Consider the following 24,344-nt stretch of genomic DNA (forward strand, 5'->3'; position numbering starts at 1 on the left):
TTTTTAGAATAAAAGCGGAACCTAAACAAATCTAAAAGATTGTACAGCATAGATTATACAGGATTTACACATACCTCCCCACTTATCCACACAGAGTTAGTATCATTTGAAATAAATAAATAAAATGAGCCCTTCCATACAATGTCCACACAATAATACTGTTGTTCTTCATTGAGGTGTCTGCACATAGATGCATAGTCACATACTAATGTTGATACTATTATATACATATGGTTTATATGAAGATACTTGCTTAGTCATGGGTTGTTATCTTGACCAATGCCAGGTCAGAAGTTATTAGGATGGGGGTGCCACCGCTGCCAGATGTGTAAGATGAGATAATGACTTTTTTTGAATGGATGGATAAGGGGCAGGTCAAAGGTTAAGCCTTCAGGTGGTCTTTCCTGGGAAAGGAAGTTCTTTGGTCTATCTGTTCCTTTGACTTAAGTGACTTCATTGTATGTTTTGGCACGATCTATTTAATTGTATGTATTGTATTGGGGGTATAACTTCTCTATATAAGGGCTTGTCCCGCATAGGTCGGGAGAGTCTCTTCATTCGGCCAGGAGCTCTCCAAGTAACGTTTTACTTGTTACGATGCTGAACTTGTTGTAATAAACTTGTTATACAACTAAGACAGTGTCTCTTCAAACATCTTCGACTGCATCACTACTGAATATACGACATCATCTTCAAACTACACCATTCACAGACTTTCAGGTGAAATCTGTGATGAAAAATGGTAAAAGGTTCAGTGATTGTTAGAATGTTTTCTTATTTGATGTATGACTAGGACATACGTATCAATAGTTATCAGCCACCATGTCTAGAACAGTGTGTAGATACAAGACAACATGTTGACAGGTATTGATGAAGGGATGAAGGGAGCCCCTGACAGGTGCTTACATCTGATATAGCATAAACTTTTTATATAAGGAGTCGTGAGGAACATGGTCTTTGTTCATTCTGCAGCATGGGAATGAATCCGAGTTTGCATTAAAGTGCACTTGAACTTCAGATTCTGGCCTCATCTCTTCATTGAATCTGCTGATCCAGAAAACCATCATTACAGCGATATTATATCATGAAAGTAGTGCGTTTAAGTAGAAGCATGCAATGGTGTCATGATGTCAGTATGTGAACAGCATGATGAAGAGGACTGTAAATACAAACTGTCATTGAAGCAGAACATTTAGTGGTCCATTCATGGATCACACACTTGTTGTTATTTTTAATCACCTTGTTAGAGACCAGCATGTTATGCATTTAGTACAGGACGCGTGCATTCAAAAGATTAGAGAAGTCAAATGAATGTCACCTGTAAAGCATTTTAGGTGCACTCTGAAATTTCCTCTGAAAGCTGAATCTCTCTAACTTTTTGTGAGCAGTGTATAATCTGTAGTGTCTGCAAGATGTCAAAGTCAGTCCAATACTGTGCAAGGGGGACACTTTTAACTAACCCGTGCATGTTAAACTACTCATCCTGTTCTCAACACTTCTCTCTCAAAATGTACAGTTAAATGTGGCATAACACTCTTATCTTTCTCTGGAACTGCCGACTAAATATTGTAGTAATTTATTCAGGACTACACGTTTTATTTTGAAGGCCTTTCGCACTAACCGGAAGTGTGACGAAACAGCCATGTGGCTCTGTCGTAAGTTTCTCTTCAGAAGAACTACTTTCTTGGCAGCTGATGTCTATCATGATTATCATAACTAATATTGCGACTGGTTTATAATATCATTAAAAAACAGTAACTACTACTATGAATAAAGAAATGTCACATGCTTAAGTAAATAATTAAATATTGGTTCAGACATTTTTTCAGTAAAATATCTAAATAACTATAAGCAGCTGAATCCAACCTGTGCAGAAGATACAGCCCTCTGAGACATATTAGAAAAACAGAAAAGTAATTTCATCTGTAATTTTCATACAGACAAAAGTCAATAGCTGACTCCAGCACATTACATAGATGTTTCCACTGAAATATGGATCTAAAGCTGAATCGTGTTCGTGAGTCAGAAGTCGATACTTCTAAGTGGACGCCTGCAGCAATCTGACGTTAGTAAAGGCAAGTCTGAACTGCAAAGGCATCTACTTAGCACACTGTAAAGGGACAAGAGCAGCAGGCCAGTTTGTACGCGTAGTAAAAAAAAAAAAAGGATGAGTGACTAAAATCTGTGGTGGAACAGCTCACAGAATCATGAAGTTGAACCTAAACAACGGTGCAGCACTGCAACTACCCTGCAGGTAAAGTAGACCACCCTCAAGTGAGCAACATCCAACAATCAACAGAATTCAAATAAAAAAACCACCTTGCTGACTATTAAACATGTGGTTCTGTAATGTGATGAGTCACAGTAGAAATTTTGCAACATAAACAGTCACAGCAAGCAAACCCACAGAAGACGTGTTCACATGAAACGTTTATTTTTTACAAGTGTTCAGATAAAATATGAACAATGCATGCGTATAAAATAAGAGATTTGAGTGATATATACATGTGTGTTACTTTTTCTGTCTTCCCTTTTTAAATGACAGTCAACATCGTTAGTTGTACTGAGCTGAGCTTTTCATTGAAGAATACTCGGGTTATGTAACTGTCTCATAGCCTACAGAAAAGTCAGAGACTTGAACATGTCTCTTGGTTTATGTGTGAAGTATGCTACATAAATTGTTTCTCAGGAGTGTCTCTATGCAGTTTCTCTGTCTGACTTATTAACCATAACACTTCACAGGTGTGCCTGGTTTAATTGAAGCATTTTGTCACACAACAGAACACTGGTTTTGATGGTGGTAGTCAGTCAGGTGAAGACAGTTTGCTGTCGTCCTTTCAGCTAGGGCTGCAACGATCAAAGTAATCGATTACGTCAATGATAAAAATCTGTCGCAACCAGAACAGGATTTATTAAGCGAAGTGCTGCAGTTGTTGTGAGCTCATGCTCCCTCATGCCATCAGACGCTTTTTGAATACTTTCATTTGGTAATTATGTGCACAGACTTGAAGGGTGGCCAGCAGAATCATTTATGAAAAAAGTTAAATAAGAGGTTTCTGCCCAACAGTGACAATATCAATAATAATTAATGTGTAGAATATTAAATGAAATTAGTACAAATCAGTAATGTTATGAATTGGATATTACACAAATAGTAAACCTCCACTATACTATACTATACTACTATACTATATATATATATATTATATATATTATATATATATCTATATTATATATATTATATATTATATATATATATATATATATATACTATAACATCAAATAATAATTGTAATAGTAATAACTGGTATTAAATGGTAATAAATGATGCAGGTTGCTATTTTGTTTTAGTAGAAATGATCATGACTAATTGGTCGACAACCAAAATAATCTTTAGTTGCAGCCCTAGTTGCAGCACTTTAAGAGCCTGACACTGAGGTCAGAGTTGGTGTAGACTGCATGGAGGATGCTTCCGTTTAACATATTCTGTGTAACCTTTAACAACATAAGCAACAGCCTTACGTAACAGTAAACTGGCCACGTGGTGTCTAAGTGTAGAACAAATATTGAACCTGCTCTCCCTGTGAGATGCACACATCATATACTGATAATGATATAAAAATAGAAAAACAGACACACATGACAATGCTGAAGCAATACAATACATGTTAGTCCGTTAATTCTAACAAAAAAAACCCAATAACAACAAATAAATATTTGTGTTAATGCTGTATGTTAGGATATTGGTGCTTGCAATGTTTTTTGACCTCTGATCTCAGCTCATGCTGTTTCTCATCAAGTCTAAAGTGGCTTCTTTCTCTCTCAGAAGATCTTTGAGTCTTTTGATCTGTTCTAGTCGTTGGAGTTCCTTGTGGTCCTCGGGGTCCATGGATGTGGTGGAGAAACGTTCACTGGCCAGAGCCTCATAGGTCTGACAACTCTGCTTGTTCTTGGTTTTTAACCAGCTCTTCCTTCCAGATGTTCTCATATCTATCCTCACAGACTTTGTTCTTCCGCCTCTTTTACTCGTCTGCTTCGTCGTCAACTTTTCCGGCTTTTCTGACTTTGTTGCAGGGTCATGAGTACCGGTGATGCAACACGGGCAAAATGTGCGCTTCCTTGTTCTTCCCATCCTCCTGGTGTTTGTGTTCAGATTCACACAAGTCTGTGGAAGAGCGTCTGTGGAGTTGTTTTCATCTGTGCTGAGGAAATCCTCATCTATGGGTTCTAAGTAGCTGATCAATGGCTTTGTTTCAACATCGCAAGGTGTTTCCTTGAGTGACCTTTGACCTGAATTGCACTTCAAAGTTTTTGTTTGTTCGAGGTGTGAACACTGGAGATGTGTGTGAGGACCTGGAGTGGCAGGGTCTGCTGGTAGCTCCTGTTCAGTAAGTACTTTGATTTGTTTGACGAGACGGTTGCTGCTGTCATGTTTTTGAGGGCTGGAAAAGTCCTGTAAGAAAAGTTTGTCCTCTTTTGACCTGCTCATTGCTTCCTGATGATCCTCCACTGGCCTTATGGACTCACTCTGCAGAGGCTCTGCAGGGACAGACCCAGTTGAGGCTTCATCAATCCTCTGCAGGCAAATCCTCACATCAGCGGTTATCCCGAATAACTGTCCCAGCAGACGGTCGGCCATTGGACGGGATTCTGATGCCGGCAAAGACGTCAAACCTGCTGCAGGACTCACAGAGTTCTGACAAGAGCAAAACCAACAGTCTTTAAAATACAAACAAGAGTACACGAGCTACACTACACTCTGGCACAGCCGTGTTTTGAGCTAAAAGCTAACATACAACATAGACAAGCTAGCACCTAGCAAATGTAAGTACAAGAAAGGAGAAAGTTGAAGTTCTGACAAAGGCTTGCTCAACTGTGATTGGAGCATAGAGTGAAAAGGAGCAGGGTTTAGGAAGAGGAAAAGAAAGATTTTCATAACTATAATGTCCAATTATTTTTTCTGATCGTCACACAAATCAATACAGTTTATTTTAAGACATTTAAAGGTTTGTTTAAAGTTGGAAGATGTTCTTTTTTTAGCTTAGCATAAAGACATGGTTAACTTAGCTTAGCATAAAAACATGGTTAGCCTAGCTTAACATAAAAACATAGTTAGCCTATCTTAGCATAAAGACATTGTTAGCCTATCTTAGCATAAAGACATGGTTAGCCTATCTTAGCATAAAGACATGGTTAGCCTATCTTAACATAAAAACATGGTTAGCCTATCTTAACATAAAAACATGGTTAGCCTAACTTAACATAAAAACATGGTTAGCCTATCTTAGCATTAAGACATGGTTAGCCTAGCTTAACATAAACACATAGTTAGCCTAACTTAACATAAAAACATGGTTAGCCTATCTTAACATAAAGACATGGTTAGCCTAGCTTAACATAAAAACATGGTTAGCCTATCTTAGCATAAAAACATGGTTAGCCTAACTTAACATAAAAACATGGTTAGCCTATCTTAGCATACAGACATCATCTCTACCCACACAACACACATGGTTGATTAGTTGAGGTTTTTGGTTGGGTTCTGTAGAGACACAATGGTACCAAACTAATCATGGATATAAATGTGCGCTACATGTATGAACGTGTCAGAATGCAGCAGGCTGATATCAAAAATAATTATGTTACAGGAAATGGAAAACATTCAGTAATCAGAACCTTGGGGCTTACCGTATAATCCACTAATTATCCTAGCAACCATACCAAGTGCCAAGATCAATGAGAGGAGAGCTGCCGTGAACAGACATGACTAATGTAGTATTGGGCTCTAGGGATTTAACAATATGTATTGCAGTAATCTCATAGTTTATTTGATTAGAGATTTTATTTTGTAGCGTTTGATAGCATGCATGTTTTACCACTAGAGGGAAGTTATGTGTACTCTTATCACAGGTTGAGAACCAGAGCTATACAGTATTCTGCAGTATTAAAACATGCGGCCTCACCTCCATTTCGTAGGTGTCCTCCTCTACTCGAGAGCATGTTCCACTGCTGCCATCAGACATTTTGGGATATGCTTGACTCTTTCTTTCTACATCAACCTCTAAGCTCCCCACATGTTGGGTGGAGGTGCTCTGCTGACTGTTGACTTTTGAACCCTCCGTGTTTATCACTGCTGGACCACGAGCATGTATATGATTTTGGACTGCGCTGACTAATGGGTTCTGGACACTTTCTCTTCTCAGAGCATCATCGCCAGCATTACCATGCAGCCTCTTTTGTCGCTGGGCGCTGTTTGAGCTGCTCATGCCTCTCTGGTCTGTTACCTTCGTAAGTGCTTTTGGTGTTTGGAGTATCAAATCTTGTGCTGATCCAGAGTCAGATTTGGGTGGAATATAAGACACAAATATAACATTGTCTTCGTCCAGATGAGTCACTGCTGCTGTATTAACTGCTTTTTGGGATGAGTCATCATCATCACAAAGGTCAATCACTTCGTCAGACTCATCTGGGATGATGATCTGCTGGATGTCAGCTGTCAGGGCGGGTGAAGGCACAGTTGTGTTTTTTGTTGCTACTGTTGGTGAGTCGTCTATTCCCACTGGAATTGGCAGGTTGGACTTTTTGGCCACAAAGAACACCTTCCCGTTACACATGACCAAAGCGCTTTCCTCTCCTTGGCTACTTTCGCTCTGACTCAGCTGAGAGGCTGGTTTTGTCATGGCATCACAGGGTTTGTGAGCCTTTTCCCTCACTGCTACAGCCCGAAGGATCTCTGACGTGACCAAGGAAGAATTGAGAGCATCAAGAGCCTGAGGCGCCGAGCTCTCCTCTTCTTCAATAATCCACTTTATGGGGCTGTTGGGTCTTTGTGAGACCTGTGGGATCAGTTTGAGTTGTGGTTTTGGTGGGGGTACACATGAAGTGCTGGCTGATTTCTTGGAGAGGAGCTCGAGCAGGTTAAGCGCAGGACAATTTGGTGGAGTACAGCCTTGGTCCATGGTCGTGATGGGTGACACGTAGACCACACTGGGTACCCCTGACCCCGAAGAGGAGCTGGCTGATGAAGTGAAAATCTGTTTCTTGATACCTGGAGGGAGTTCAGATGCTGGGACTGTTCGGACTTGTGCATTAGGTGGAATCTGAAGGTACTGTCCTCTGGGGAGTGCTGGAGATTTCACCGTCACTGGGAGCTGACTTGGAAATGTTACTTGCTGACTGACGCAGTTTGTTGCAGGTGTTGCCATCTGAGGTACTTTGGTCATTGAATTTACACTTGGCTGCAGCAGTGGGCGCTTGTTTGCCGAATTCCGAACATTCAGATCTACCTGACTCACGAGGGAAGCCTGCTTCCTGAGAAGCTGAGAGGCACAAGTGTTCCAAGTTGCCTCTTTGACCATCTGGATAGCTGCTGAGGCAATATCTATAGTCACAGCTTTCTGTGGGGTAGGAGCCTTTTTGGGTTTGCTTGTTTCAGTTGGGACAAATTGTCCGTTGACCATTTGTACAGGAATCAGTTTCATGATGTTCTTTCCGTCAGCTCCAACAGCAGGCATTGCCTGATAAAAGACACCAGTCCCACTGAGATGAAAAAAAAAACAGAGCACAGAAACATGTCAGTCAAGAACTACACAATTACACAACACAGGTCTGGATAGTCTGCCAACAGACAGTGTAACGAGTAACTGCAACATTTCAACAGCTCATCAGTTCAGATTCAACAACTGATATTGCACCACTTGTGAGTGGGGGCACTCAGTCAGTCATTTGGAAGGAGATCTCTCGTCAGTGCACTGACCCTAAATGCTGCTCTGGTGTAAAATGAGGCTTAAAGTCAGAAATATAATCCATAAAATCATATTAAACAACAGTCAGCTCTGAACAAGTAAGAGTCGTCCCATGAGTGCTGAATCATCGCTCCGCTTCACAGGTGTCCTAATGACCGTTACGTTAACGTTATATTAACAGCCATCATTAATCTTGTAACAAACTTTGCACCGCAAACATGAACATATTTCTACAAGCACTTTAAAAACACAGACAAGGATCAACCGTTTCCTGCATACTGCTGTTAGAAAACTGAATACGATCAGCTGATAATAAACCTGATCAGCTACTGCCAGTAATCAATACACAACCATTAATCAAACCAATAACTAACAGCAGTCAACGTCGGACAACCTGATCATACTTTTGTTACTAAGTGTTTCTGTAGCGTTGACAAAATGTTCAAAAATAAACATAATAGCAGTTTGAAGTAAACTAAAGCTCCCTGTGCTGTCCCTTTAAGAAATATTACATGTTAGTAATTCCTTAAATTTCTGTAAAAACACATCACTCTACAGCCGTGAGATAAATAACATCATATGTCGACAGTTTTCCTGTTAATTCAGCATCAATATAATCAGTAAGATAAACTGTAACTGGCTTAGCATTAAATATGGAAACGGGGGAAAGCTTGCTAAGTTAGCCTAACTCATGCCTGACTGTCAGGTAGTAGGGAAGTAACGATGCATCGTGACACGACTAAAAATCGGTACAAATGTGTGACGACTCGAATCGGTGGAAAAAATGAATCGCGATTCTTGGCGAATGCGAGAGAAGTAAGATATTTTCTTTTTCGTCTTTTTTTAATTAGAAATAGAGCGAGGGAAGACATGGCAACGGTAGAAAATAACTTTGAAATAGAGGACGCACCGAGCAGTTTGAAATCACCTGTCTGGCGGCATTTTGGATTCCCTATATACACAAATACAACCGTGAGAAATGGACAGACAAAACCAAAACAGCATGTAAATATTGCAAGAGACTGTTAACATATAGAGGCAACACGAGCAACATGTAACGTTACGCCACCTTGAGAGCGAAAACTGCACATCACAGCAGTTAACAGCAGTTTACTGTGAGATTGTTTCTAAAGAAAGGAGATATTTGTCATGTATTTTGTTGTTTAAGATGTAAGTTGCACTTTTTATAAGAACACAAAGTTTCTGTAAAGAAAGATTTTTTTTCCTACAAATAAAAAAAAAAGATAATTTTATTTGGTCATAATTAGTCTGTAGCTCATTTTCAAATCGTATCGTGAACAAAAGAAATCGTGACTCGAATCGAGTCGTTAGGTGAGTGTATCGTTACATCCCTATCAGGTAGCTTACAGAGCATAAATAGGACATTAGTAGCCAAGCTCAGCATTAAGACTAGAAACAGCTAACCTGCTCAGCTTGGCTTTCCTGACGCCAGGTCGAATAAACGTATTCACCAAAATGTTGAACTATACCTTTAAACGTATAAATCACAATCATAGGCACTGTATTATCATAATTGATGGTAACTACTGTACTCTATTATTATTATTATAACTATTATGATAGCACTGTTTTATTATGATCCATGTTTATGACAGATTTAGTTTGATAATAACTGTGCTCCATATATTCTTGGTCCTGTTAAACATAAAAAAACAAAAAAAAACACATCATCATATCAACTTTTATCAACCCACACATTTCTTAACTGCTTCATTTGATTTTAAAGCATCATATTTATCAGATGTATTTCTGTTTCCTGTAACTTTACCTGTGAACCGCATCCATTTCTCTGATTGTGGGATACATCGTTCATTAAAAACAAAATAAAAAAAACGCAAAGGCGTCTTGGCTGGTTAATGTTGGACGGCAGCTTTAATCATCAGTCTCGGTGCGCGTTACATGCTGGACGTGCTCGCGTTACCTGGGTCTACATAAACGCATGAGCAGTCACTTGTGAACCAAACTACGTTAGTTATTTCCGTCGTTGCTTCCGTCCGTTAAACATGAGGGAGGGTTTCCTCGCCATGGTCACTCACCGACCACACATACGGTCGTTTTATTGGCACTGAAAACATTTTTTCACTCGACATTTTTTCTTCTGCTTTTCGCCTCTCGGCTTCCGTTCCCGCATATCTCCCCTCTGTAACACCGAGCTTCCGGTCTGTTACACGGGCTGTGTTCAATGACGCAAACGACGTTACGGTTTGTATCGGTGCCACGCTCACGAAGCGGCGTGTTTTTTTTAAAACACAGACTCAGACTTAAACTTTATTCTCCGTTAAAACTCATTATTTTGTGTTTTTGTCGACGTCTTCCTCCAGCTGACGTCACAGTAAACACGTTCAGCAGTGTTACTAAATCCCTGGCAGCTTGTGAACTCGGCTTTCCACCAACATCCGGTCGACCTTGACTAGTTCCGGTTCCGCTCTGTGAAACGCGCTTTGGCTGTAGTCAATGGAGTGGAGCCATCTTGGCTGTCATTGGTGGGACCATTGACAAGTTACAGGCAAAAATGTCGGTGTTTAGTGTAGTTTTCTTTGTCAATGCACGCTTTGCATTCAGCCGTCTGCAGTGCAAGCCAGACAGATCAAACATACATGATGTTTAACATGTCAACAGCACAAATGTTTTCAATACCACCCCATTTATGCACTAGAGATGGGAAGTTCGGGTCTTTTTAGTGAGCCAGATCATTTGACTCAGCACACCAAGAAGAGCCGGCTCTGTCATTGGTGGGACCATTGACAAGTTACAGGCAAAAATGTCTGTGTTTAGTGTAGTTTTCTTTGTCAGTGCACGCTTTTTGCATTCAGCCGTCTGCAGTGCAAGCCAGACAGATCAAACATACATGTCAACAGCACAAATGTTTTCAATACCACCCCATTTATGCACTAGAGATGGGAATTTCGGTTCTTTTTAGTGAGCCAGATCATTTGACTCAGCTCACCAAGAAGAGCCGGCTCTGTCATTGGTGGGACCATTGACAAGTTACAGGCAAAAATGTCGGTGTTTAGTGTAGTTTTCTTTGTCAATGTATGCTTTGCATTCAGCCGTCTGCAGTGCAAACCAGACAGATCAAACATACATGATGTTTAACATGTCAACAGCACAAATGTTTTCAATACCACTCCATTTATGCACTAGAGATGGGAATTTCGGTTCTTTTTAGTGAGCCAGATCATTTGACTCAGCTCACCAAGAAGAGCTGGCTCTTTTGGCTCCCCAACAGCTCTTCATGTTACTACTTATACCTTCAGCCAAATTTTAGCGCTGTTTTGACTTATGACTTGTATGTGTACACATATATCACGTATTCAATGCATCCTTTGTAGTGAAGTGTTCAAAAGCGTAAAATACATTTTCTAATATCAATAAATTGTTTTCATTGCATTTACAGCAGTTTGCGGACAGGAGCCGGATTTCATCGTTCATTTAAGCTCTTTGAACCGACTCGTTCGCGATCAACACGTCACTATTATATACAGTTAGATACACTTTTGTGTATAAATTGATATTATATCCATTATTAAGAAAAATAATGCACATTAAAATGAGTCATACCTTCATTTTAAATCTGTTAATGTTTTTAGGTTTTTTTTTTCTGTGCTGTGCTGCTCTGAGTACCGGTAATTGTCATTGAACACAACCTGTTAGCTAAATTCATTTAGTACAACCCACCAAGTCATAAGGCATAATTAGTATCTTCAGTTTGCTAACATTATAACCATGAAAGTCTTATGGATGCAGTGAAAGAGGACATGAAGGTAGTTGGTGTGAGAGAAGAGGATGCAGAAGACAGGGTTAGATGGAGGGAACTGATTCGCTGTGGCGACGCCTGAAGGGAAAAGCCAAAAGGAGAAGAAGAAGATAACCATGAAAGTCTAGTTTTAAAGCTTCACATTTACTTTGAGGTGTAACGTTGTTATTTGTTTTTGGGAGATGCTACAAGTAATGAAGGGACAGATGCACTTACACCCAGCACTGCACTGCCTCTTCTTCTCTCCACTTACCCAGCCACCATCTGTGGCTCACAGTGTAATCTCAAACCTTTCCATCGTTCATCAGGTAGTGCATCTTCACTCTTATATCTAACAACAGCTGTACATGTTCTGTAGACACAGGTAAGTCCACTCCAAAGCATAGTGATGCATATCCAGGACATCCATAAAGGAGAAACCATCACACAGTCAGCAGTTTCAGCTAGTCCCTAAATATTATTTACTATGGGAGTCAACTATAATATTACTGACTGATTTAAACATTTGTTTCATTCTCCCAGAATATACATTGGCCCTTAAGGACTCTTTGAGAGAGGGTTACTTCAGGTGCCATCCTCCACTGCAGCTAACCCCCTTCCCCCTGCCGAGGATGAGGCAGGTCGACTGTATCTCAAATGGCATTTATGAATTGACACAGGACAATAGTGAAAATGTCTTTTTTTACACATGTTGGTTTGGTTAGGCGTAACCATTAAAGCAGTATCTGTTCAGTATATTGCTGAACACAACATCAATGTTTTTGTACAGTGAGTTTGTGAACTCCACAGTAACCCAAATGTACAATACAAACACATAATACTGTTGATGTTAATAGGAGCAACTTGTAAAAGATAAACAGAAAATGATTCAGTTTTAATATTGTCTCCAATTTACTACTTATTTGAATATTAGGTGTACTATTTGCAAGTTTCAATGATTAAAGTCAACTTTACAAATAGAAAATCAAATGTATGATTAAAAAGCTCTGAAGCAAACCCTATTTTGTCTAGTACTCTAAATGGGAACATAATTTACTAAATGAACATCATGCTGTATGGAGGACTGAGACCATAAACTCACAAGGAAACTATTCACTGATCCAATGAGATGCTCTTAATGCTGAGCTGATTGTTCCTCTTGTCCAAGACATTTCATTGTATTGTTGACCCTGTGTTAGCCTGCACATGATAAACAACCTGAAACTTGAAACTTGAAATGACCGTATGACTTAATTTTGTGGAGTCAGTGGAGTAGCCCCCTGCTGACCTTTAGAAATAAAGATTTAGAACACTTCTGTATTGGCTTTACTTCTCAGACCCAGAAACTCCATCCTCTTTTTACACTGTCTATTATACTGTCACACAGGAAGTTAAACCTTAAACATCATTCACAATTCTGAAGTCCTTCAAAATTTGAAATAGTGAATTTATTGTCCCCCCACAAAAATGCCTTCACAAAAAAGGTTCTTCAGTCATCATTGCGATACCTGAAACACATTAACTAAACTAAATACAAATTAATTACATGAATAGCAACATTATTTGCATACACTGCATTGCACAATTAATAATCAGCTGGTCATATTTCAGTATACAATTCATTTACTGGCCTATAAGTCCACAGATGTCAAGCATGTCAATGTCATTAAGATACTGTAGCTTTGATTGTTCTCTAACATACAACATGGTAACCTGACCTGTATGTCAGAATAGTGATATGATCCAAAGAGTTTCAACATTAGCTGGATACACTGGAGTGAACAGGATGTAAAGGTACACGCTCTTCAAAAAAGCCTGGATCAAAAGTTCAGTGTGCATGTAGAAGGCACCTTACATTTAGATTTTTGGTGTAGTATAGTATAGTATAGTATAGTATAGTATAGTATAGTATAGTGTAGTATAGTGTAGTATAGTGCTTCAGTGGCTCAGTTTGTGTCTGTATTTGTTTCCCTTCAGTGTCCACAGACATGCAGACAGCTGAAGTGTGAAATCAAACTGCCTGTAGATGTCAGTGTGACTGTTAGCCCTGATGTCATATTATCCTGGGTCGCTGTCACGTCACTGAGCGGCTCATTTCACGATGAGAAGATTGTTAATGAAAAAACATGATTCAGCCTGAGCAAGCAAGATATCTTAATGTCAATACAAACTGCCAGTAGTGGCCAGCAGTCATCTATTTGTTTGTATAGACTACAGTTATACACAGTAGTAAAGCTGATTCACAACACAATTTATGAGCTGCTCAGTGACGGGATGCAGATGAAGTAACTTTACAGTAACGCATATTTGAATATTAGTACAATTGTACTTCATAACCTGATTTTTGTGGTTTGATTTAGTGAACAGACCCACACATCAGATCCAATCCCATGATTATCAGTCCTTGTTTTCCAGCAGATCATCCAGAATACGCTCACACATGTACAGGCAGCGTGGCACATGGAAGAACCCTGAAGAAGAAAAGAGAAACACAAGTATCTTAGCAATCAGGCAAAGCGGGAACTTGCTGTGGGCCCAAAGGCTCCACGTTCACTGTGAGGCAGTTAGTCTGTTGTAAGTTAGATAATACTGTGTGTGTTCTGTGATAAAGTGAAATGAGAAAGGTCTTAAAGGAGAACTCCACCAGTTTAACAAATCAGCAGGTGTTGAAGGCTACTACAAGCTGTACAAAGCCTCTAGTGTCTCCAGAGGGAGCTGAGTCTAAGACTGAACGTTCCCTTTTTAATGAGTGTTTGTTTCACACAGAGCTATGGGGGACAGGATGTGGTTGTAAAGAGGACTCTGATTTAGAAAATTACTTACAGTCGTTTTATACCCTTTATAAAGCTCATTTGTGCATAAAATATAATTCATTATGCTTGAACACACCACAAATGACCTTCTTTAGTGTCACATTCTCACACAGTCCAGCAGCACTCCAGAAAACTATGACAGCCTCAAAGATAAACACCTGAGCGCACCAGGGCGTGTTTCTGTGTTCCAGACAGTCTTTCCTTCCTCTTACAGAGACAGACACGCTGTTTTATTTCCTATTTGATCCAGTCCACATTAAAACATATATTAAAGGTTTACTGTCAGAATCATCCTGGTTGGACATGAATTAGTTTGCTACCCAGGACGATCTAAAGTTATGTTTTTGTGCGCTGTTTCTCATTTATTTGAACAAATTCAAATGTCACACAGTGACCTGAGCTCAGGATAAACCTCTGCCTGTCCCTCTGGTGAAACAGAATTTCAATGACTGCTGTTAAATTTACTACACTTGTTAAAGGAGTTGAAATAAAGCTGCTGAATATGGAGTCAAAGAATACATCTATAAAAGAATGAGAAAATAAATGTGGAAATATTAGAGGGAATTAATAAAAGAATAATTGAATATGTAAATAAAAAGCCAAATATCAACATATAAAAGAATCCTTATAAGAATTGTAATTATATATATATTTTTATTTTATTTAGAATCTGACATTGGTCTTTCTGTTGCTTCTTATCATGCTCTTACCTTTAAATGGACCTCCTTTGAAATCCAGGGCCACTTTCCCTTCTTGTGTCAAATAACCAAACCACTCACCGTTCTCAGCATCAGAAAACTGGAACAAATCAGGCACATGTACAGTATGTTAAATATATAGATACATGTATTTTCTATATTCACAAAATCAACATTAATCAAATTTCAAAGGTTCTGTCTCCTTTAAGTCATCCATATGGAGTATGTGTGACGCTTCAGTGTTATGTAATGAGCTGGTCTGTAATACTGTGCATGGTTAAATAGATAATTAGGATAAAATGAAATGTTCTATCTTAGACCCGTGTGGTTTTAGGGGGAGTTATGTGCTGGAACTATTTCTTATTAAAGAACACCGTGTTATTAAGTTCCTGTTCTTCTTCTTGGAAAAGAGCAAACTGTGACAACGATGCTGCAGTCACTGATACAGCATAGAGTGTAACTCCCAGTTAAACCAGATATCGTGTTCTTACACTTCTGTTTGTGTTTGGATTAAATGTGTTAATCTGAGAGTTTTAGACGTGTTCATAGGTGTATTCTTTATCTTTGGCCAAGGCTAACTGTTTTCATGTTACTTATAGTTACTTATTATGCTGAGCCAGGCTAACCACATACTGACTCCAGCTCTTCACTTAAGACAGAGACATGGGATAGAGACTCATCTGAACTCCCCACCCCTCTTAAAGGGAAAGAGAATAAATGTATTTCTAAAAATGTGCAGTTGACTGCCTTGTTGGCACTTCAGTGGAAACTCACGTGGCTAAAGATGTATTCATAAACTTGAGAGAATCTCTCGAGCAGCTCTGGCCTCTTGGTTTGACTGTAGGCCATCAGGAAGGCGATGAGAGCCTCACAGTGAGGCCACCACAGCTTCATGCTCCACTCCAACTGGTCAAAGACACGAGCAGGGTCAGATATCTGATATGACAATATCTACCTACACCTTCATGTTTATATACGATTGATTCACCTGTGTGGGGCAGTGACCATCTACGTCCAGGAAGTAGAAGAGACCTCCATGCTCTTTGTCCCAGCCGTACTGATAAGGGAGCTCCACAAACTTATCAATGGCTGTCCTCTGGAGCTCCTCATCTCCCCGCTCTGCACTGAACTGAAGCAGGAACCAGCCTGCTTCCAGGGCATGGCCTGAGTCAGCACGGGTCAGCATGTGGAAAGGAACCAGAGAAAAATGGAAAATGCTGAGGCAAGCAACAAAGAAAAGGAAAAGAGCTCGACCTAAGCTTCCCCATGGACACACTGTGCTCGCTGTCATCTGTTTACCTGGGTTCTGCAGTCGGCCCTGGCAACCCGGCAGCTCTGCTCCCTCCAGTGACACATTCTCTAAGATAGCTGTGCCGTCTCTCTGCGCCAAGTCACAGGAGGAGAAGGAGGAAGTTTTATATTCTGCAGATTAAATAACTTGCACTAATCAGAGTGAAACTGTAACTTCTGGATTCTGTAAAACTCCATCCAAACATTAGTCATAAAATGAATGACTCAACATCCAGCCCTACAACATAACTTCACGCAACAGTATGTTGTGTGTTTGTTTAAACCCTGTAACTAGAGCTCAGAAAATACTTGCACTGTAAAATCGCGCTGAACTTAATGTAGTACTTCCATGCTGCTTCCATGCTAATTTGTTAATGCACCAAATACACAATATCACATTAACCTGCTGTTTAGGTTATTGTGATATTGTGTTGAATTGTGTATTGTGACATCTCTGATGGAGGAACCGAAGACAAGTTTCCACACTGTGGACAATAACGCTTTCTTATTCATATTGAAAAGATATTGCATGTGATTAGGGATGGGAATCGAGAACCGGTTCTTGTTGAGAACTTCTGGTTCTTGTTGAGAACCGGTTCCGTGTGTTTCAATTCCATGGAATCGTTTGGCAGTTTATCTAACGATTCTCTTATCAATTCCAGAAAGTACGAATTACGTTGCGTAACTTCCGCAAGAAGACAAATTAGCCCTGTGAGTACTTCCTCAAGTCGAGCACCAGCTGTTTTACAAAGACGTACAAATGAACTTTGCAGTGTTACATTCTGACATGAGTGGAACCGAACTGCTGTGAATTCAAGCTGACTGAAAGTGAGACAAGATACAAGACAAGATTCTGAGCTTTTGTTTGAGTTTCTGTGGAATATTCTTCCCAATATTGATGCTGCATTATACAACAAGTTGGTCTGACTTGTCAACTAGACATTTAGAACGACCCATCACTAAATATATTACTCCGCCATCTCCACATTGTCACATCCTGAAAATATAGAACATGTAAACAAATACTGGAAGTCAACTTTAATAAAGTAATGCATCTGAATTTCAGGCAGAAATGGCAAGCAAAGAAATGTTTGTTTTGAGAGCAAATTGCCCCAAAACATGAATATCTTTTGATTCTATATTTTATTTAAGTTAGTAATTGTTGTATAATCGCAATATTACACTCAAGGGTGAGCTTTAACTTATTATTGGCATGGAAGTGCCTCAGTGACTGCATCACTGTCGTGCCAATAATGACATTAAAGCACACCCTCTTGTGTGATATTGCTTAAGTATAACATGACTCCACCGAATCACTTCATGAAGCGTAGTAACAAAGAACCTTCTGGTAACTGGTGGTCGTGTTCTATGTGTCCAGTCCGTACCTGAATGTGTTGGAGAATCTGCTGTACACACCAGCTGCCCAGCTCTCTATACTTCTGAACCACCTCCTGCCCGCGACCTTCAGTTAGCTGTTGCACCAGACACAACAGCATCATGGGAACTGCCATGCCGTTGGTGGGAACGTCTCCGGGAAGCTGGGGCCGACCGAGGCCTGAAGAGTCCTTCTGGACCCAGAAGATCAGCTGCTCCATCATCTGTTCAGCCTCCAACTGGAAACACAGCAGAGCAGAAGACAGCTTGTCAGAGTGACAGCGTTATTATGTGAGAATGAAGCATGTTCAGGCATGTTTGACCAGAAGTGAAACCTTTCACATTACTTGATAAACTCGAATATCTTCATACTTTCTCATGTTTTCTTTTTTAGAGGAGGCTCTAAAATGTGTACTATATTTGTTCTTACTGCATTGTAAAGTGACTACCATAATATGATTTTTGTATTATAAATAAATAACAAAATTATAACTAAAACTACAGTCAAATCCAAGTTTAGTAGATTTCTGGCAGGTTTCACTTCAACAAAGTCCATATAAATGTGTATTCTGAGTTTCTCAGACCAAAGAAGAAAGTGTTATTAAACACCAAGCCAAATCTGAATGATTAAAAACATCAACAAGTTTATGAAATTAGGTGTCAAAATCAGGTAAAAATGAATTATCAGCTCCAGGACTGTGGGGGCGTGTCCTCTGAATGTGCTGAAGCCAAGTCAGGGAGCAGTCACAAACGTGTCAAATGAGCTCGGAAAATGACACGACTAACTTTGAAACACTCTGAGCAAGATGAATCCATCTCTATCTCTCTGCAAAAGGTGCAGAGGTATGCTCAGGGTGGCCTCAGCGTGTCATCGAGCCACCCTTTAAGGACCGCCCACAAAATCATGGACTGAAAACTGGTGAAAAACTGTTTTATTAGCTCTGTTTGTGGGAAGGTTTCATCCTCTGGGAAATCTGTATTTCATGGACATCCACACATTTGTTTCAGAGAATCTGAAGTGAGAGTGGAAAATCTGGTCTGAAGATTAGCAGTGTCACTTGAGGCTTGAGTGGACCAAAAAATCTGGTTTTAATAACATCTTTACCTGCATGTCCTTGTCACCAGTCACCCTGCTCAGTTCATCCATGGCCATGATGTAGAAACACTCACTGAATATGGTCCTCTGAACTTTGACTGCTTTACCATCTCTTGTTAAACAAAAGGCACATTTCCACTGTCCACTGCTGCTGGAGACACGGGCAAATTTTCTCAGGAATGCTCCTCCTAAAACAGACAATATAACATGAGTAGATATGTCATGTAGACTACAAGTTGTAGCAGTGGAGGACAGTAACGAAGTAAATTTACTTGCGTAAGTTGACATTCAGTTCATGTTTTTTATACAATTCATATCAAAGTCCAAGGTAGGGGTTAGGTGTGTGGGTGTGTGCGCATTACTGAGGTGCAGCTGTCTTTGATGTGGGTTATCCGGCTCATTATCGGCTGCGAATGATGCATGATATAAGTATGTGTTCAAATGTAACTACAATATGTAGAAATGTCATTTGTTGATGAATGCAGCTGAGTGCGTGTTCTGAGTGCTTCTTGCCTTTATTTGTTTTTTTTTTTAGCTATAAACATGTCTGTAGCAGAATGGCATCAGTGTATTGTATAATGACAATAAAGCTACTTTCCTTTCCTGTATTTCCTGAGATATATTTTTAATACTTTTACTATTTTTTAAGCAAATACTTTATTACTTTACTTAAGTAATATTTTGACTAAGCTACTTTTACTTGTATTCTACTAGTAATATTTGACAAGGAGTATCTGTACTTTTACTCAAGTAGTGAAGTTGTGTACACTGACTACAAGGCCCTTGTACTGTAAACGTGAATACATAACATTACTGGCCATTACTGGTTGTCAGTCACGCATACAGTATGTAACATGTAAATGTCACCACCCACGCTTCAAATAATCTGAACGTTCCCTTTAAATTTGTGGTGGTCAAGCTAAAGCGTGGTTCTTTTTTTAGTTGCTGTAAAAGGGAACATTTTGTAGATCCAAAGTTTCCACATGTTGTGCACTTTACTGGGCCTCGAGCAAACACCATCACGACTGTCATTAACCACCTAAGTGCACAAGAGAATAGCTCACTGTCGCTGCACCATCTGTGTCACAGGTCTACCCGTGTATGCGTGAAACTCACACAAACATACGGTTCAATAAGCTCCAGCTCATCGTCTGAAGATCAGACATGACATGACAATGTTAACATGCTGATCTTAGCATTTAGCTCAAAGCACCACTGTGCCTAAGTGCAGCTATAGCCCCTTTCAAGCATGCAACCCTTCACATTAATCGAATTAATTGCAATTAGTAAAAGTCTTTCCTTACAATCATAGCTTTTTAAACTCACTTCCCTTGCTCTGTAAAGTCACCGGTGTCTGAATGCTAAATGTCATCACATTAACAGATAGATAAAAGGCAGCAAGGTTACATATTCCATGGCTAAATTATAGAATGTGGTTGATAACAATGGATCAAGGTCTCCAGTTGCACTGTGAGAACGGATATGATAATCCAAACACACCAGCTTTTGCTGCTTCAAGGATTTCAGGCTTGTGGAAGCGGTCCATGGATCGGTACAGGCGACAATACATCCACACCTGATGACAGAAACAAGGCAGACGTTTTCACATAGCATCTGAAGATTTCACACAGTGGAATACTTCTTCAACACAAACAGTATCAGTACAGTGCATCACCTGTCTGCCCTGCAGCCAGACATACTTCAGCTCATCATAAACCTTCCCGTCCTTCCCAATACAAGTGAAGAAGCCTCTGAAACAGGAAGCAGATTCATGACCATGATGAGGATACAGACAGCCTGCGCACTACAGCTGTACACAGCTGCTAATGAGTTGATAGTATTTGTAAAAAAAGCGTATAAGTGTCACTGCAGTACCCATGCACAGTGTCGTGAGAGTATTTGAGCCAGAAGTCCACCACGTTGTCCAGTTCTGTGCGAATGCGCTCTCGACACTCCTCCAGCTTCACTGCAGACATGGTACCTTTAAAAAGATGGTGTAATTATCCAAGGGCTTCACCTCAATGAATGAATGAATGAAAATTCAGCCAATTACATAAAAGAGCAAAGGAAAGGGAAGCTAACATTTCTATTCTAGAGAAAACATGGCTTCAAGTATGGAAGACCCAGTCTATTTCTAATTATTCATCTCACTGATTATGATGTAACCAGACCTCATTTGTTCTGTTCACACAAAAACTGAAAAGAAATTTCAAAAAGTATTTTAAAAAATCCATGTATCACTTCTCCTTGTTTACTTTTGCCTTACTTACACAAATTCACGTCATGGGACACAAATCAAGTCAACCCAGATAAATGTGGTGTAATATTTATAAGGTAAGTGCTCTTGTGAAATAATAAATGTCAGTATGGAGAAGTTATTTTATTTTATCTTAAAATGGTGTATCGGCTTTGTTGTGTGTGGGTGTGTTTAGTTTGAGATGGGATCGATACTGTAGCTTCTGTATATCACGTGTGAGGACAGTTGTGAGGAGGCTTTTACAGCGAGGTGACTCAGGAGCAGCCGTTTACTGGATTTAAACCTGAGCTGTGCTTTATTAGTAGTTCCACTTCCTCTCATGCCTTTGTGTTAAGAGACAGCATATGTTGCACAGAGCAGAGGGGAATGGAGGATGGGTAGGAGAGGAGCCAGGCGTTAGACTGGAATTGTAGTCGTGCAGGTGATTCACAATAATGATCTTCTGAACAGGAAAATTGGGCATTAAGCTGTGGCTGTATCTGTAACCTCTGCTGATGATCTGAAACAGGCTTCTGGCTGGATCTGTGCATGAGCAGAAAAAAACTGAACACAGAGTGATGCTAAGATTTGTTTTTCTTAAAGTCTCATCTCATTTGAAACACTGACTTCAGAGATGTCCTCTCAGATGATGTGTGTGGAAGGAAATTTATTCCAGTAGAAATCAGTTTAATTCCTGATCTAGAGGTCCTGAATGTACATTTCTTTAACCAGCTCTGCATTAGGATGGTGAAAGAAATCTACGCTGACATTATCCGAATATCCTGAACTAACCAAACCAAAACCATCTGCACGGATAGACAACACACACACACACACACACACACACGTTTACATAAATTATGGCACTTACATTTCACTCCACTACATTCATTTAACTACTTTGAGAATGATTACACTCTAAAAACAACACATGATCAGTTCTAATATATTTAATTAAAATATTAAAAGTAGCTTCAGCACTAGTGCTCTTATTTTAATGCACAATTAGCAATAATTAATTAAATATCCTGTATTATAAAAAGAATGCAGATCATTCTGACTTCTGATGATGAGAATATTTCTGTTCATGCATGCAGAACTTTTACTGAGAATAATAAACCAATCATATTTGACTGAAGAACAGCACTGGAAGTCCAGCAGCTGTTAATAAGTGGCACTTATTAAACTTTAATGCTGATCACACACAGACATGTTGTCCTCTAGTCTTAAAAGCCACAGTTTGTTTTTAAACTCTAATCCAACAGTAAAGAAGTCATTCCTTCTTCTTTGGTTCTGATCCGTGCTGACAGCAGCAGCCTGTGATGATGCATCATCAGTGATCCGGTTTAACAGAACCGGGTCTGCAAATGAAACCGATCTTACCTTGAGATCCAGACACGACTCAGACGGTGAAGACAGCTCTGTGCAGCAGTGATCCTCAGTCTGTCTGCGTATCTGTGTGTGTGTGTGTGTGTGTGTGTGTGTGTGTGTGTGTGTGTGTTGCTCAGCTGTCATGTGACCAGAGCCTGCTGCTGCTCCTCGCGTGGTTCTGGATGAGGAAGTGGAAATCTGCGGTTCTCAGCGAATCTTAAACACGGACAGCTCAGACTGAAGACAGCTCAGACTGTCACAGTTAAATAATGGGATTTGAACATGTGGCATAAAACTCAGATGACTTTATTGTTTTGGAGATGCAGGAAGTGACGTGCGCGTCAGGTGTTGTTGTGTAACAGTGTTAAAGAGAAACACAGAAACATCCTGACACAAACACTCACTGTTCTGTGTTTTAATATCAGCAGGTGTTGTGGGTAACGCGTTACAAAGTAACTCTAGCGTTAGTGAGTACTCTAATTACTTTTTTTCGTGTAACGCGTAACGTAACGCGTTAGTTTCGTGTGTTAAGTAATCAGTAACTTATGTTATTTTATTTTTTTAAAGTAATCCGTTACTTTAAGAATTTCTCCGGTTAAGGAGAAACTACAGCCTGCTGTTTGTCAGACAGTACCGTGCCACCTGCGGGTGCGTCAGCAGAGGCGCAGCGCTGTGATGATGCGTCTGCGCCCCTGGGAGTCTTGTTCTTATTCCTGAGAGAAATCGACTGTCGTTTGGAAAATCTTCTTCTGCTACGTTTTAATCACTGCTTTGAAGAGTGAAATGTAAGTGGACGATGGTAAAGTGAGTTTAGGCCTGTGACACTTGAATAGTATTTTCATAGTTCGGCTATTTGTCATTTGCCAGTGAGTGATGTTATTGTGCGTGTTATAAGGGCTGTTATCATTTTTGTTTGACATAGAGACTGCTGTTCAAATTTCTGTTAGATCGTTGACTGGTCGTTAATTTCTAAATGGATCTGAATCTGCTACAGAGTTTCCTACGGAAGCGTATTGCATTCACTTGAAAAAAAAAAAATTAGACACCTTATCTCGTAATCTCGTTTATCTCGTAATTACGAGATAAGGAAAGGTGCCTCATTGGCCACTACACTTTGGTAAAGTTAGAAAGATATTGGCACTATTGGATCAATAACTCTTAATTGAAACGTTGTTAAAACACAAAACACACATATTTTCAACCGCAGTAAGACAGACAACCAGCTACAACCTAATGTTCATCAAAACGAGCTACAACCTAATGTTCATCACAACGAGCTGCAACCTAATGTTCATCAAAACGAGCTACAACCTAATGTTCATCACAACGAGCCATCCACTCCAACAACATTAGTGTTTAATATTCCTAATAAAAATTCCCAGAAATTATGAAAAGTCCTAGTAAACACTAATGTTGTTGGGGTGGCTCCGAGGATGGCTCGTTGTGATGAACGTTAGGTTGTATCTCGTTGTCTATCTTACTGGCCTGGCCTGGACCAGCCTTTCAAGGGTCGTTTCAGCTTCACCGTGGGGCTCTTAGGCCACACTGTCTTCTTCCACCACTTCTGCCCTATTCTCATCTGTATCTTGATAGCTGTACTGTCAGATATGAAATATGAAAAGACACTCCCACATGCTCGAGCTCGAGCTACACACACACACACACACACACACACACACACACACACACACACCACCCACACACACACAGACACGCATGTTCTCTGGCTGGGCTGCCATGGACTGCCCGACCCGACCAGACGCGCTGGTTCGTGGCCGAGAATATGACATGGTGAGGCCGGACTGGGCGTCGGGCTGCTTCTGCTTCTTTCTTTTCTTTCTTGCTTTTCTTTCTTTGTTTTCTTTTTTTTTCAGACCGAGAATTCATGCTCGTCACTAGCATTTTAGTCACTCCTCTGCCTCATAGACGTAGAGAAATGTAAAACACAATAACGTCACGCGTCA

General features: G+C 40.0%; 2 protein-coding genes across 2 annotated transcripts; both read right to left on the bottom strand.

The window, feature by feature from the left end:
* Positions 1-3,286: 3,286 nt before the first annotated feature.
* Positions 3,287-10,172, bottom strand: lrif1 (ligand dependent nuclear receptor interacting factor 1). The gene is made up of 3 exons (XM_019269396.2): positions 9,535-10,172; positions 5,964-7,539; positions 3,287-4,696 (listed from the first exon to the last, which is right to left on the bottom strand). The coding sequence occupies exons 1-3, from the start codon at positions 9,570-9,572 to the stop codon at positions 3,776-3,778; spliced, it is 2,535 nt and encodes an 844-aa protein (XP_019124941.2). The 5' UTR covers positions 9,573-10,172; the 3' UTR covers positions 3,287-3,775.
* A 3,531-nt stretch (positions 10,173-13,703) lies between these two features.
* Positions 13,704-22,718, bottom strand: renbp (renin binding protein). The gene is made up of 11 exons (XM_019269259.2): positions 22,393-22,718; positions 20,649-20,754; positions 20,449-20,524; positions 20,274-20,349; positions 18,783-18,961; positions 17,689-17,916; positions 16,313-16,394; positions 16,002-16,177; positions 15,788-15,919; positions 15,026-15,113; positions 13,704-13,973 (listed from the first exon to the last, which is right to left on the bottom strand). Exons 2-11 carry the CDS (start codon positions 20,747-20,749, stop codon positions 13,900-13,902), a joined length of 1,212 nt encoding a protein of 403 aa, XP_019124804.1. The 5' UTR covers positions 20,750-20,754; positions 22,393-22,718; the 3' UTR covers positions 13,704-13,899.
* Between the last annotated feature and the right edge of the window lie 1,626 nt (positions 22,719-24,344).

This window comes from Larimichthys crocea, chromosome XV, assembly GCF_000972845.2.
Source record: "Larimichthys crocea isolate SSNF chromosome XV, L_crocea_2.0, whole genome shotgun sequence".
NCBI lineage: Eukaryota > Metazoa > Chordata > Actinopteri > Sciaenidae > Larimichthys > Larimichthys crocea.

Excerpts from the sequence above, each read along its gene's own strand:
- lrif1 (XM_019269396.2), bottom strand. The coding sequence starts at position 9,572 with ATGTATCCCACAATCAGAGAAATGGATGCGGTTCACAG. Across the intron at positions 7,540-9,534 it reads GAAATGGATGCGGTTCACAG|TGGGACTGGTGTCTTTTATC; the intron begins GTAAAGTTACAG and ends TTTTCATCTCAG. Across the intron at positions 4,697-5,963 it reads AGGACACCTACGAAATGGAG|AACTCTGTGAGTCCTGCAGC; the intron begins GTGAGGCCGCAT and ends TGCTCTTGTCAG.
- renbp (XM_019269259.2), bottom strand. The coding sequence starts at position 20,749 with ATGTCTGCAGTGAAGCTGGAGGAGTGTCGAGAGCGCATTCGCACAGAA. Across the intron at positions 18,962-20,273 it reads CCTTGAAGCAGCAAAAGCTG|GAGGAGCATTCCTGAGAAAA; the intron begins GTGTGTTTGGAT and ends TGTCTGTTTTAG. Across the intron at positions 16,395-17,688 it reads AGATTCTCCAACACATTCAG|AGAGACGGCACAGCTATCTT; the intron begins GTACGGACTGGA and ends GACTTGGCGCAG.